This window comes from Onychostruthus taczanowskii, unplaced genomic scaffold, assembly GCF_017590055.1.
Source record: "Onychostruthus taczanowskii isolate IOZ18803 unplaced genomic scaffold, ASM1759005v1 scaffold61, whole genome shotgun sequence".
Taxonomy (NCBI): Eukaryota; Metazoa; Chordata; class Aves; order Passeriformes; family Passeridae; genus Onychostruthus; species Onychostruthus taczanowskii.
Genome location: NW_024503790.1, coordinates 5,376,408 through 5,392,864, shown reverse-complemented (window position 1 = coordinate 5,392,864; position 16,457 = coordinate 5,376,408). Strand labels below are relative to the sequence as shown.

The following is a 16,457-nucleotide window of genomic DNA, read 5'->3' as shown; positions in this document are numbered from 1 at the left end:
CTATATATTTTATATACTATATTAAAAGAATATATAAATATATAAATATATAAATATTTATATATTTATATATAAATATGAATGTATAAAAGATATAATATATATAAATATATATATTTATATATTATATAAAATATATAATATATATAAATATATATATATTTATATTATATATAAAAGATACAATATATAAATGATTACATTTCTAAGAATTTAGCTACTACATAAACCAGTTAACATTAAAACACTGAACGTTTTCCATATTGAATCATTTTAATTGTAGCTCTCCCTGCACCCAGGGCAGCTCCTGTGCAGGAGGAACATTAACTAACCCAACCAACACATGTCTATAAACACATTTCTGTGTTCCTACACAGGATTTATTTCCACATCCTGAGATGCTCAGGGCCTTTGTCCCCACGACCTTTGCAGCACACACGGTCCCAGGGCAGCCGGGCTCACCAGAAGGTTTCCAGCAGGATGCAGAGCTCCTGGGCACGGCCGAGGGCAAACACCGGGATCAGAACCTGCAGGGGCACAGCAGGGCTCAGGGGGACTGCAGCACCAACGCCCGGGGCTGCACGGTTACTACTATTATTATTATTTCATTTTTATTTACTATTAATTATTATGTGTTATCACGATTTACTACTTACCATTATTATTATAATATATCCGTTATTTTAATTTATTCATATGTATTTATTATTTCTTCTTTATTACTATTTCTATTTATTTTTTATTTATTACTCTTGATTTCTAATTTATTTTTAATGTATTATTATTTATTATTTCTGAATGGAAGGCACAGCTCTCCCTGCCCCAGGGCAACTCCTCTCTTGGAGAAATATGAAATGCTACATATATAAAATATATACAGAAATAAATGTATATAAATATTAAAAAATATCTAAATATAAAAATATGTATATATATAATATACATTACAATAGTACATTATAATACATATCTACATATTGTTGTATATTATGTATCACATAATTATATAATTAGATTTTATCATGGGAATAATGTGGGATTTGGGGGCTCAACGGCAGCTTGATTGGAATTAATTCAGTGATTAATTTGAATGATCATGATCAGCAGGTAGGGGGGCACTTATCGACCCAGGCAGCCCTGGCACAGGGAACACCCAAAATCACTGCTGGGATCTGAAACCTCCGGGATAGATATTTCTATATTAATCATTATTTATTATTAGTAATAATTCTTCTATATTCATTATTTATTACTTATAATAATTTATATTATTTATACTTAATTATACTTATATTATTTATACTTAATAATTCTTCTATATTCATATTCTTCTACATTCATTAATTCTTGTTTATTATTAATAATCATTCTTATATTATATAATTAGATTTTATTATACTTATATAAATATATCACATATTAATATCACATATTATGTATATTATATAATTAGATTTTATTATACTTATATAAATATATCACATATTAATATCACATATTATGTATATTATATAATTAGATTTTATTATACTTATATAAATATATCACATATTAATATCACATATTATGTATATTATATAATTAGATTTTATTATACTTATATAAATATATCACATATTAATATCACATATTATGTATATTATATAATTAGATTTTATTATACTTATATAAATATATCACATATTAATATCACATATTATGTATATTATATAATTAGATTTTATTATACTTATATAAATATATCACATATTAATATCACATATTATGTATATTATATAATTAGATTTTATTATACTTATATAAATATATCACATATTAATATCACATATTATGTATATTATATAATTAGATTTTATTATACTTATATAAATATATCACATATTAATATCACATATTATGTATATTATATAATTAGATTTTATTATACTTATATAAATATATCACATATTAATATCACATATTATGTATATTATATAATTAGATTTTATTATACTTATATAAATATATCACATATTAATATCACATATTATGTATATTATATAATTAGATTTTATTATACTTATATAAATATATCACATATTAATATCACATATTATGTATATTATATAATTAGATTTTATTATACTTATATAAATATATCACATATTAATATCACATATTATGTATATTATATAATTAGATTTTATTATACTTATATAAATATATCACATATTAATATCAAATATTATATATATTATATAATTAGATTTTATTATACTTATATAAATATATCACATATTAATATCAAAAATTATATATATTATATAATTAGATTTTATTGTACTTATATAAGTATATATATAAAACATGTAATATATAATATATATAATATATACATTAAGTTATATATAAAAAATTAATTTTTGCATTCTATTATTTCCAATCATCAACTGATAATTGGTATCTCCAGCATTCCTTGACTTTTTTGAGGATTTGTTAATGTGTGGGATAGATATTTCTATATTGATCATTATTTATTATTAATAATAATTCTTCTATATTCATTATTTATTACTTATAATAATTTATGCTATTTATACTTAATTATACTTATTTATACTTAATAATAATTCTTCTCTATTCATATTCTTCTACATTCATTAATTCTTGTTTATTATTAATAATCATTCTTATACATTCATTATTTATTATTAATACCACCCCTTATACATTCATTATTTATTATTAATACCACCCCTTATACATTCATTATTTGCTTTTATTTCTTCTCACGCATTTATTACGATTTAATTTCCTTTCTTCCTTATTATTTTTATTAATTATTCGTTAGGATTTACCTTCCCTCCCCTCTCCACAGTCTCGTGGACCTTCTTGAGGAAATCCCTCTCGCGGCAGCGCTTGGAGTCGCGGATGGTGGTGGCGTACGTGGACTCGGTGATCAGCAGGTCAGGGCGGCACTTATCGACCCAGGCAGCCCTGGCACAGGGAACACAGAGACCCAAAATCACTGCTGGGATCTGAAATCTCTAAGGTGGATTGAGGAATGCCAGTAAAGTGGGCTTTGGGGGCTCTAGAGTAGCTTAATTGGAATGAATTCAGATTAAAATCAAAATTAGAGAGCTCAAAAAGCAACATTACCCCTTTTATGACCAGTTTTAAAAGCATGAAAATGTAACCCAAAATCACTGCAGGGAATGGTCCCTGGTGGTTTAAATCTGAATGTCTCCAAGCTGGACTGAATGATCATGATCAGCAGGTCAGGGCGGCACTTATCGACCCAGGCCGCCCTGGCACAGGGAACACCCAAAATCACTGCTGGGATCTCAAATCTCCCAGCTGGATTGAGGAATGGCACAGGAAATGGGAGGAAATTGGGATTTGGGGGCTCTACGATAGCTTAATTTCAATTAATTCAGCTTAAAATCGAAATTAGAGAGCTCAAAAAGCAACATTACCCAGTTTATGACCAGTTTTAAAAGCATGAAAATGTAACCCAAAATCACTGCTGGGATCTCAAATCTCCCAGCTGGATTGAGGAATGGCACAGGAAATGGGAATAAAGGGGGATTTGGGGGCTCTATGGCAGCTTAATTTCAATTAATTCAGCTTAAAATCGAAATTAGAGAGCTCAAAAAGCAACATTACCCAGTTTATGACCAGTTTTAAATGCATGAACATGTAACCCACAATCACTGCTGGAAATGGTCCCTGGTGGTTTAAATCTGAATGTCTCCAGGCTGGACTGAGGAATGGCACAGGAATGGGAGTGAAGTGGGATTTGGGAATGCTCTGCTAGATTAATTGCAATTAATGCAGCCCAAAATTGAAATTCAGCTGTTTACTCACCCCAGGTGTCTGTCTGGTGTCATGTTATAATCACCCTGAGGGGAGAAGAAAAACACAGAGATATTTTTGAGGCTCAAATATATAATACAATGGAATATGAATAATACATAACAATATATAAATATAAAATCTATATTATATATGTATTATATAAATATTTGCTATATCAATAATATAAATGTATAATAAATATAATAAATAATATAAATACATGGTATGTAAATAATATAAATATATAATAATATATGCATATAATATGTATAATATATATAACTACTTCTATATAAATAATATAAACATATATCAATATATAAGTATGAATATTATATATATAAATTATACATAATATAAGCAGCTGGTATATAAATAATATAAATATATAATAATGTATAAATATGAATATGAAATATTAAATACCTATTATATAAGCACCCAGTATATAACTAATATAAATATATAATATATAAAGATTATATATATAATGTGTATTATATAAATATCTGTTATATAAATAACATAAATATATAATACTGTATAAATATAAATATAATACCTATATATAATGGATTATGTAAATATCTAGTCTATAAATAATATAAATATATAATTACACATATATATACACAATTACATATATATATATACACAATTACATATATATATATACACAATTACATATATATATATACACAATTACATATATATATATACACAATTACATATATATATATACACAATTACATATATATATATACACAATTACATATATATATATACACAATTACATATATATATATACACAATTACATATATATATATACACAATTACATATATATATATACACAATTACATATATATATATACACAATTACATATATATATATACACAATTACATATATATATATACACAATTACATATATATATATACACAATTACATATATATATATACACAATTACATATATATATATACACAATTACATATATATATATACACAATTACATATATATATATACACAATTACATATATATATATACACAATTACATATATATATATACACAATTACATATATATATATACACAATTACATATATATATATACACAATTACATATATATATATACACAATTACATATATATATATACACAATTACATATATATATATACACAATTACATATATATATATACACAATTACATATATATATATACACAATTACATATATATATATACACAATTACATATATATATATACACAATTACATATATATATATACACAATTACATATATATATATACACAATTACATATATATATATACACAATTACATATATATATATACACAATTACATATATATATATACACAATTACATATATATATATACACAATTACATATATATATATACACAATTACATATATATATATACACAATTACATATATATATATACACAATTACATATATATATATACACAATTACATATATATATATACACAATTACATATATATATATACACAATTACATATATATATATACACAATTACATATATATATATACACAATTACATATATATATATACACAATTACATATATATATATACACAATTACATATATATATATACACAATTACATATATATATATACACAATTACATATATATATATACACAATTACATATATATATATACACAATTACATATATATATATACACAATTACATATATATATATACACAATTACATATATATATATACACAATTACATATATATATATACACAATTACATATATATATATACACAATTACATATATATATATACACAATTACATATATATATATACACAATTACATATATATATATACACAATTACATATATATATATACACAATTACATATATATATATACACAATTACATATATATATATACACAATTACATATATATATATACACAATTACATATATATATATACACAATTACATATATATATATACACAATTACATATATATATATACACAATTACATATATATATATACACAATTACATATATATATATACACAATTACATATATATATATACACAATTACATATATATATATACACAATTACATATATATATATACACAATTACATATATATATATACACAATTACATATATATATATACACAATTACATATATATATATACACAATTACATATATATATATACACAATTACATATATATATATACACAATTACATATATATATATACACAATTACAGATATATATATGCAATTACATATATATATACACAATTACTTATATATATACACAATTACATATATATATATACACACAATTACATATATATATATGCACACAATTACATATATATATACACAATTATATATACATATACACACAATTACATATATATATATGCACACAAGTACATATATCTATATAGACATACAGACAAATCTATAAAAAGGGGAGTGTCTGGGAACAGGCAGAGCTGCAAGGGGAACAGGAGTTCCCTGTGCCACTCACGGTGTAGAGCACGGACTCGCAGCCAGCCCTGATGTGGAACATGGCGGCCCCCAGCACGTGGCCCGCGTAGTAAGCCTTGATCTGCAGCTCCTCGTCCACCTGCCAAGAGCAGAGCCTCAGCACGCCAGCACTTCCATTGATATACAGGCAGATAAAAATACAGACAGCAGAGCCTTCAGGAGTGACAATATTGCAATTATAGATACATATATATATACATATATATATATATACACACACACACACATGGATTGTGTATCTGTTCTTTATCTCCTTCTGCAGATGTGCCTGTACAAATCAAACGAATATTGCTATATGTAATTATAATGTAATTATAAGCACACTCACGCACAACTAATTGTGGTTTTTACCATGACATAAATGGTGAATGAAAGGTGAAACAGCTTTTGGCTTCTGAAGAACATGGGTAAACTTCATTATTTCTGTATCTCAGTTGAGTGTTGGAGTAAACCTGACTTAGCACAGACCAGCTGCCCACAATGAAAGTCTGCTCATCTGGGATGGGTTGTAGAAGGTGGCTCACACAGCCAAAACTGTAGATAGAATTGAAGCACAGTGGTTGGGTATACAGTTTTACAGCAAAGCCTTCAGGAATGCCAATATTTCAGATTATATACATAGATATATAGATATATATATATAAAATATAAACAGCAAAGCCTTCAGGAATGCCAGCATTTCAACTCAATTTGAAAATATCAGGAATATCTGGAAATCCAGATCCCTCTGGATTTACTCAAAAGGAGGAAGGAGAAAACCTAAATTGCCTAATAGCTACATTTCTAATTTAACCCCTTGATTCATTAACCACATTCCTAATTTAACCCTTTGATTAATTAGCTGTATTTTTAATGTAACCCATTGATTCATTAGCTACATTTCCTAATTTGACCCCTTGATTCATTAGCTACATTCCTAACTCAACTCCTTGATTCATTAGCTACACTCCTAACTTAACTCCTTGATTTATTAGCTGTATTTCTAACTTAACCCCTTGATTAATTATCTGTATTTTGAATTTAACCCATTGATTCATTAGCTTATATTTCTAATTTAACCCCTTGATTCATTAGCTACAGTCCTAACTTAATCCATTGATTAATTAGCTTATATTCCTAACTTAACCCCTTGATAAATTAGCTACATTTTCAACAACTCATTGATTCATTAGCTACATTTCCAACTTAACCCCTTGATTAATCACCTACATTTCCAATGTAACCCCTTGATTCAGTAGCTACATTCCTAATTGCACCCCGGGATTCATTAGGTACATTCCTAATTTCACCCCTTGGTTCATTAGGTACATTCCTAACTTAACCCCTTGGTTCATTAGCTACATTCCTAATTTAACCCCTTGATTAATTAGCTACATTCCTAACTGCACCCCTTGATTAATTAGCTACACTCCTAACTGCACCCCTGGATTCATTAGGCACATTCCTAACTGCACCCCTGGATTCATTAGCTACACTCCTAATTTCACTCCTTGATTCATTAGCTACACTCCTAACTGCACCCCTGGATTAATTAGCTACACTCCTAACTGCACCCCTGGATTCATTAGCTACACTCCTAACTGCACCCCTGGATTCATTAGCTACACTCCTAACTGCACCCCTGGATTAATTAGCTACACTCCTAATTGCAGCCCTGAGTCCAAAGGCCCTCACCTGCACGGTCTGGTGCAGGTGCACAGCCACCACCTTCTTCATGCAGTCCTTGATCATCTGCGAGGTGAAGAAGTTGGTTTCCCCTTTCTTGTCCACGGTGATCTTCCTGTAGTCCTCCAGCAGGATGGGGCAGATGGCCTTGGTGGGGTGGGTCATGTAGATGGGGCCGTCATAGCCAACCATCTCACTGAAATAGGGCAGAGCCCCACAGTGGTCCAGGTGGAAGTGGCTGAAAATAAAGAAAAAAGCAAAAAAAAGCCACAACGGGTTGAGATTGGGGGGCTCAGGTGGAAGTGGCTGAAAATAAAGAAAAAAGCAAAAAAAAAAAGCCACAACGGGTTGAGCTTGGGGGGCTCAGATATTTTGTAGGTGTGCAGGATGGGGGAAAAGCAGGTAAAATGTGAGGGATGGGCTTGGGAAGTGCTGGGACAAGGAAGGAGCCTCACCTGATGATGACACAGTCCAGGAAATCAGTCAGCCTTCCGTTCTGGGTGATGTAGGAGAAGTCAGGGAAGCGCCTCTGCAGCCAGGGGGAAACAGGAAATCCATCAGGAATGCACCAGAAAACGTGGAGGGAATGGGACAATGGGACACTGGGAATGTGCTGAGGCCTCTCCAGGCAGCACCAGCACCAGTGATCCAACAAAAAATGGAAGGAATGGGACACTGGGAATGTGCTGAGCCCTCTCCAGGCAGCACCAGCAGCTTTTGTGTGCAGGGAGAAGCAGAAATGAGGGGACAGACAGAAACTGACCCTTTCATAAATAAGTCATTTTATGTCCCAAGTCACACAGGTGCTGAACACACCCTGGCTCTGAGGCACAAAGCCCCAAAAGCTTTCCTGTCACAGCACATCTGCTGCTTGAACTCAATCCTGCAGAATATCTGTGCCATTATTCCTTTCCTGCTGGGGCAGGGAAGCCAAAACCAGGAGTTTCCTTCTCTCTCCCTGGAGCAGCAGAAATGTGGTGTGAAACATTTGAACGAGCTGCCCCAAAGCTAAGGACAGGATTCCTGCTCCCAGCAAACCCCCAGAGTCCAAACCCACCTGGAATGGAGCATTTGCAGCTGCAATAATAAACATTTTCCCCAAGTCCACGAGGCAGGGAAAGGAGGGGCTGACATTTCATGGAAAACGTGAGGGGAAGGGAGATTTTGGAAGGGGACAGAGCAGCTCTGGCACAGCCCAGCCCCTGCAGGGGAGGATGGAGGAGGCCAGACATGCAGGAGGGACAGGACAGTGTCCCCCCTGGCCCAGGGGACACTCACATCATCGTTGTAGCCCATGTGCATGCCACAGTCCAGCATCACGTTCTTGCCGGCGATGGACACCAGGATGCAGCTCCTGCCCACGTCCTGCCCGGCACCTGGACACCAGGAAAGCAGCACAAAACACCAGGAAAATGTCATAAAACACCAGGGAAATATCATAAAACAACAGGAAAATATCATAAAACACCAGTAAAACAGCAAAAAACACCAGGAAAATATCATAAAACACCAGGAAAACAGCACAAAACACCAGGAAAATGTCATAGAACAACAGGGAAATATCATAAAACAACAGGAAAATATCATAAAACACCAGGAAAATATCACAAAACAACAGGAAAATTTCATAGAACAACAGGAAAACAGCAAAAAACACCAGGAAAATGTCATAAAACAACAGGGAAATATCACCAGCAAAATACCAGTAAAACATCAGCAAAACATCAAGAAAACACCACCACCAAAATACCAACAAAATCCCAATAAAACACCAGAAAAACACCAGGAAAATATCAGCAAAATGCAACCAGCAAAATACCACAAAATACCAGCAGAAACCCAGCAAAACACTAATAAAACACCACCAGCAAAATAGCAGCAAAAAAAACAGCAAGAAACACCAGGAAAATATCATAAAACACCAAGAAAATACCAGTAAAATATCAGCAAAACACCAATAAAATATCAGCAAAACACCAGGAAAACTCCAGCAAAACACCAATGAAACACCACCAGCAAAACACAATAAAACCCCAAGAAAACACCAGGAAAACATCACAAAATATCAGTAAAGCATTGGTACAACACAAATAAAACACCACCAGCAAAATACCAGTAAAACATCAGCAAAACATCAAGAAAACACCACCACCAAAATACCAACAAAATCCCAATAAAACACCAGAAAAACACCAGGAAAATATCAGCAAAATGCAACCAGCAAAATACCACAAAATACCAGCAGAAACCCAGCAAAACACTAATAAAACACCACCAGCAAAATAGCAGCAAAACATCAATAAAACAGCAGGAAAATACCAGCAAAACATCAGCAAAATACCAATAAAACATCAGCAAAATACCAGCAAAATATCAATAAAACACCAGTAAGACGCTGGTGAAACACCTCTGGGGAAAGCTGCAATTCTTGCAAAAACAAAAGCAGGTAAAGGATGCAGAAACTTCCTGCAATTGCAGTTTCAAGGAGAGAAAATCTGGCAAGGATCAGAACTCCTTTTCCAGCTGCTCTGCCCTCGTTAAGCCTCATTAATTTAAACCCACAGCAAGGCTGAAAATTATCCATGAGGATAAAGCAGATCTGCTGCTCAGCACATCCTCTGCCCTCTCACTACAAAACTCATTTTAAAAAGATTAAACAGGGAAAAAATAAGAAATGTTTTCTTTCTGCGGCTCTTTAGCACCATGGTGAATTAATGCTCCACAACACCAATACCTTTACAAGGATAACTTCATTAATCCTGATTAATTAATCCAAACAGTAACTGGAAAAGCCAAGGGAAGGCAGAGAGGAATCACATCAGGGATTCCAAATACAACCCGAATTGCAAACCCCGCAGGGTTTCAGTGCTTGCATTCCAAGGCGATTTTAGGCCGGACTTACCCAAGGGGGTGACTTTGATCTCAGGCATTTTTACTCCACTCCGGGTCCCAAACCCGCACAGAAAATTACTCCAGGAGCAGATCCGCGGGGCGAACAACAGGAGAGGATTTCGCTGGTTTCACAGGCGACATTTCAATTATTCTTCCAGGATCCGGCCGAAGACTCGAGCAGAGCCCAAACTTTTTCCTGAGGAGAGACACAAGACACGCGCGAGGTGATAAACAACCGGTGGGAAAGCGACCCCGTTTGGCTGACATATCCACCACCGCTGCTGGGAGCCGGGAAAACACGTGTAGAAACACAGAAAAACAGACAAAAAAAAGCACAAAAACACACAAAAAAACCATTTAAAAACCCACAAAACCCCGCAAATTCAACCAGGCCCAGCCGCAGGCCCGGCGCCTCCTCCGCGCCTGCGCCGCCCCGCGCGGATTGGCCGAGCAGCAATGACGCACGCGAAGCGGATTGGCCCGCGGGGCGCGGCGGGTGACGGACGCGGCGCTGATTGGCCGAGCGGGCGGTGCGGGATGCGGAAGGAGGAGGAGGAAGAAGACGAGGAGGCGGCGCCGCGGAGCGATGGCGGCGGCCGCCGCGGGTCCGTTCAGCCTGAGGGAGGTTCTGGACGCCTTCCGGAGGTGCGTGACGGAGCAGCGGGAGGTGCTGCTGGAGCCCTACCTGAGCGGCTGGCGGGGGCTCATCCGGTGAGTGCCCGGGAGCGAGCGGGGGGACTGTGGGCAGAAGGATGCAGTGACCGGGCAGGGAGCGATGGCTTCACACTCAAGTGGTTTTGGGGTTCTCTTTTGACCCCTCAGATGCTTTTTATCTTTTCACTCCTCAGAGAGTTTTTGGCTTCTCTTTTCACCCCTCACGTGCTTTTTGCCTTTTCTCACCCCTGAGGTGGTCTTGGGGTTCTCTTTTAACCCTCAGGTGTTTTTTTGGCGGGGGTTCAGCAGGGTTCTCTTTTCCCCCCTCAGGTGTTTTTATGCTTTCTCTTTTCCCCCCTGAGGCGCTTTTTGGCTTCTCTTTTCACCTCTCAGGTGTTTTTTTCGAGGGGGTTTGGCAGGGTTCTCTTTTCACCCCTCAGAGAGTTTTTGCCTTCTCTTTTCCCCCCTTAGGTGCTTTTTGGCTTCTCTTTTCTCCCCTCAGTTTTTGTCTTCTCTTTTCACCCCTCAGGTGTATTTTTGGCGGGCTTGCAGCAGGGTTCTCTTTTCCCCCCTCAGGCGTTTTTTTGGCTTCTCTTGTCACCCCTCAGAGTTTTTGCCTTCTCTTTTCCCCCCTCATGCTTTTTTGCCTTCTTTTCACCCCTGAGGCGCTTTTTGGCTTCTCTTTTCACCCCTCAGGTGTTTTTTTGGCAGGGGCTCAGCAGGGTTCTCTTTTCGCCCCTCAGAGAGTTTTTGCCTTCTCTTTTCCCCCCTCAGATGCTTTTTGTGTTTTCTTTTTCCCCCTCAGGCTTTTTTTTGGCTTCTCTTTTCACCCGCACAGAAAATTACTCCAGGAGCAGATCCGCGGGGCGAACAACAGGAGAGGATTTCGCTGGTTTCACAGGCGACATTTCAATTATTCTTCCAGGATCCGGCCGAAGACTCGAGCAGAGCCCAAACTTTTTCCTGAGGAGAGACACAAGACACGCGCGAGGTGATAAACAACCGGTGGGAAAGCGACCCCGTTTGGCTGACATATCCACCACCGCTGCTGGGAGCCGGGAAAACACGTGTAGAAACACAGAAAAACAGACAAAAAAAGCACAAAAACACACAAAAAAACCATTTAAAAACCCACAAAACCCCGCAAATTCAACCAGGCCCAGCCGCAGGCCCGGCGCCTCCTCCGCGCCTGCGCCGCCCCGCGCGGATTGGCCGAGCAGCAATGACGCACGCGAAGCGGATTGGCCCGCGGGGCGCGGCGGGTGACGGACGCGGCGCTGATTGGCCGAGCGGGCGGTGCGGGATGGGGAAGGAGGAGGAGGAAGAAGACGAGGAGGCGGCGCCGCGGAGCGATGGCGGCGGCCGCCGCGGGTCCGTTCAGCCTGAGGGAGGTTCTGGACGCCTTCCGGAGGTGCGTGACGGAGCAGCGGGAGGTGCTGCTGGAGCCCTACCTGAGCGGCTGGCGGGGGCTCATCCGGTGAGTGCCCGGGAGCGAGCGGGGGGACTGTGGGCAGAAGGATGCAGTGACCGGGCAGGGAGCGATGGCTTCACACTCAAGTGGTTTTGGGGTTCTCTTTTGACCCCTCAGATGCTTTTTATCTTTTCACTCCTCAGAGAGTTTTTGGCTTCTCTTTTCACCCCTCACGTGCTTTTTGCCTTTTCTCACCCCTGAGGTGGTCTTGGGGTTCTCTTTTAACCCTCAGGTGTTTTTTTGGCGGGGGTTCAGCAGGGTTCTCTTTTCCCCCCTCAGGTGTTTTTATGCTTTCCCTTTTCCCCCCTGAGGCGCTTTTTGGCTTCTCTTTTCACCTCTCAGGTGTTTTTTTCGAGGGGGTTTGGCAGGGTTCTCTTTTCACCCCTCAGAGAGTTTTTGCCTTCTCTTTTCCCCCCTCAGGTGTATTTTTTGGCGGCTTGCAGCAGGGTTCTCTTTTCCCCCCTCAGACTTTTTTTTTGCCTTCTCTTTTCAACCCTCAGATGCTTTTTGGGTTTTCTTTTTCCCCCTCAGGTCTTTTTTTGGCTTCTCTTTTCACCCCTCAGAGAGTTTTTGCCTTCTCTTTTCCCCCCTCATGCTTTTTTGCCTTCTTTTCACCCCTGAGGCGCTTTTTGGCTTCTCTTTTCACCCCTCAGGTGTTTTTTTGGCAGGGGCTCAGCAGGGTTCTCTTTTCGCCCCTCAGAGAGTTTTTGCCTTCTCTTTTCCCCCCTCAGATGCTTTTTGTGTTTTCTTTTTCCCCCTCAGGCTTTTTTTTTGGCTTCTCTTGTCACCCCTCAGAGAGTTTTTGCCATCTCTTTTCCCCCCTCAGATGCTTTTTGGGTTTTCTTTTTCCCCCTCAGACTTTTTTTTGGCTTCTCTTTTCACCCCTTCTAGAGTTTTTGCCATCTCTTTGGCCCCCTGAGGTGGTTTTGGAGTTGTTTTTTCCGCTTCTCTTCCCACCCCTCACTCACCTAACCCACCACCCCCGTCTCCCCTCAGCTTCCTGCAGAGCCTGGGCGCCGTCTTCTCCTTCATCTCCAAGGACGCCGTGGCCAAGGTGGCTCTGCTGGAAGGTCACCGGCAGCAGCACGGCTTCGTGTCGCTGCAGTCGCTGGTGCAGCACGAGCTGGCGGCGGGGCCGGCGGCGCTGCGGGCCCGGCCCGACTCCGGCTGCCGCACGGTGCTGCGGCTGCACCGCGCCCTGCGCTGGCTGCAGCTCTTCCTCGAGGGGCTGCGCTCCGGCGAGCCGCGCACCTCCGTGCTCTGCACCGACGCCTACAACGCCTCGCTGGCCGAGCACCACCCCTGGGTGGTCCGCAAGGCAGCCACCGTGGCCTTCTGCACGCTGCCGTCGCGGGATGCTTTCCTGGAGATCATGAACGTGGGCTCGGCCGAGGAGGCCGTGGCCATGCTGGGGGAGGCCATCCCCTACATCGGCGATGTGTACAGCATCACCCAGGAGCTCTTCGCTCAGCACAAGCTGCTCGACCTGCCCTGATGGGTGACAATGACGTTTTGTTTTTTTTGCACGAGCCTGTGGTTCTCTGTCCGTGGTTGTTTCCACTTTTTCTTTCCAGCCTGGAGATGGAAAGTCGGCCAAACTATTCCACTTTATAAACATGGACCGGTTCTTTTTTTACATCTCTCAGTTCTTTTCTTACATCTCTAAATTTAGGAAAAAATTCCACGTTAGGTTGAGCTGCTAAGGGATTTATTATTTTCTATTCCTAGCTTACAGCATCACCCAGGAGCTCTTTGCTCAGCACAAGCTGCTCGACCTGCCCTGATGGGTGACAATGACATTTTTGCACAAGCACAACCCTCTGGTTCTCTGTCTGTGCTTATTTCCACTTTTTCTTTTCAGCCTGGAGCTGATGGCCAAGTTATTCCACTTTATAAACATGGAACAGGGTTTTTTTTACACTTTTTTTTACATCTGTCAGGTTTTTTTTTAACATCTCTAGAATTAGAAAAAAAATCCACATTAAAAGGAGCCGTGTAGAATTAGAAAAAATAATTCCACATTAGGATGAGCTGCTAAGGGATTGGTTTTTTTTTAATTCCCAGCAAAGCTGGAAAAGGTTTTTCTTCTGAAGCCCAACTCCAGCCTTCTGTGCATTTCCAGCAATATTTGTGGCCTTGTGTGGCAGCACAAATTGGAGCTGTGGTGTCTGAACTCATTTACACGCTTTGGTTTGTACAAAAACCCCACCTGGAGGATTCAGTGCTGGGGAAATGCCCTTTCCCTGTCGTTGTGGGGGTGGATGGAGGAGAAAAGCGTTCCTGGAGCAGGATCCACCCAGCAGCACCTTCCCTCTGCGCCCCTCCCCTGTTCAATTAATGGTTTTTGCACTTGGGATGTGCAGCACATTTTAATTCCTGCTGCACAATCCCCTCTGTCCAGCCCAGCCTGGAGCTGTTTCCTTCCTACTTGTGTTCTCGTGTGTTTCTTTTTTATTTTTATCAATGTGTTCAATGCCTACCAAAAGGATTTTTCTGCCTCTCTGGCGGGGGAAATCCACACTTGTACTGTAAATCACTGCTTGGGGAGGTTTCTGCCTGCTCCTGGAAGAGCCAGAGGGGCTCAGAAGGGATTTGCTGAGCTTTGGGAGGCTGGAGGAGCCCTGCAGGGTTAGTCCAGGACTGCAGGGCTGCTGCAGGCTGATGCTCTCTCTGTAACAGTGAAAAATTCAGGAAATCACTATTACCTCATGGAGATGGACTCACTGGACATTAAATGATGTGAATAATGTGGTTTTGAGGAGTGTCCTTTGTGGGATCACACCTGGGGCTGTGCTGGTGGCAGGAACAGCATTTACAGAAAACCTGTTCAGAGTTTATTTCCCTGGAAAAATCTCTTTCATTTCCCTGGAGATCAGGCCAGCTGATATTTCACCTGTGCAGTGAATTAAATACCTTCAACTAAATCAAATAATGTGTGTTAAGGGGGAAAAAATGGATTTAGGTCTCTAGAAATGATGGTGTGACCACAAGAAAAATGTTTTTTCTCCCTTGTCACACTCATTCTAACTATTCCTCTTAAGAGATAAATATTCATATTTATAATTACCATTACTAATATTGAAGATGAACTCGGCCAAAATTCAGGATTGTGTTTAGAACTTATTTTTAAAAGTTTTTATAGGTAAAGCTGACACTTAAATAGTCCAGTAAAGGGACAGGATGCTTAAAAAAATGTCAGTAAAATGTCAGTATGAACAGACCTGGAAAACACAGCTGCAGCTGGTGCATTCCTGTTTTCAGGTCTCTGTGTCTGCTTTTCTTCCTGCAAGGAAAATATTCCAGCCTTGGAGCATCCCTGTGGCAGCAAAAGCAGTTTTCTGATCTAGAAATGCAGGA

The 16,457-nt window shown here is 38.0% G+C and overlaps 2 protein-coding genes across 3 annotated transcripts in view; one reads left to right on the top strand and one right to left on the bottom strand.

Annotated features, from left to right (window-relative positions):
• Positions 1-12,592, bottom strand: part of INTS11 (integrator complex subunit 11) — a 25,851-nt gene extending 13,259 nt beyond the window's left edge. Inside the window, exons 1-9 of one of the 2 annotated variants that reach the window (XM_041419687.1) lie at positions 12,460-12,592; positions 10,986-11,038; positions 9,362-9,459; positions 8,539-8,612; positions 8,093-8,321; positions 6,399-6,497; positions 3,847-3,881; positions 2,838-2,976; positions 463-527 (exon numbers count right to left, since the gene is read on the bottom strand). In XM_041419687.1, the coding sequence (XP_041275621.1) occupies positions 463-527; positions 2,838-2,976; positions 3,847-3,881; positions 6,399-6,497; positions 8,093-8,321; positions 8,539-8,612; positions 9,362-9,459; positions 10,986-11,013 (767 nt within the window). In that variant the 5' untranslated portion in view covers positions 11,014-11,038; positions 12,460-12,592. Of the gene's footprint in view, positions 1-462; positions 528-2,837; positions 2,977-3,846; positions 3,882-6,398; positions 6,498-8,092; positions 8,322-8,538; positions 8,613-9,361; positions 9,460-10,985; positions 11,166-12,459 lie in introns of those variants that run through there. The other variant, XM_041419688.1, reaches the window with a different exon arrangement.
• Positions 12,593-12,962: 370 nt separating this feature from the next.
• LOC121344030 (ceramide-1-phosphate transfer protein) lies at positions 12,963-15,847 on the top strand. The gene is made up of 2 exons (XM_041419689.1): positions 12,963-13,106; positions 14,097-15,847. The coding sequence occupies exons 1-2, from the start codon at positions 12,982-12,984 to the stop codon at positions 14,593-14,595; spliced, it is 624 nt and encodes a 207-aa protein (XP_041275623.1). The 5' UTR covers positions 12,963-12,981; the 3' UTR covers positions 14,596-15,847.
• The last annotated feature ends 610 nt before the right edge of the window (positions 15,848-16,457 follow it).

Coding starts and splice junctions, on each gene's coding strand:
- LOC121344030 (XM_041419689.1), top strand. CDS start 12,982: ATGGCGGCGGCCGCCGCGGGTCCGTTCAGCCTGAGGGAGGTTCTGGAC. Junction 13,107..14,096: donor GGCTGGCGGGGGCTCATCCG/GTGAGTGCCCGG, acceptor GTCTCCCCTCAG/CTTCCTGCAGAGCCTGGGCG.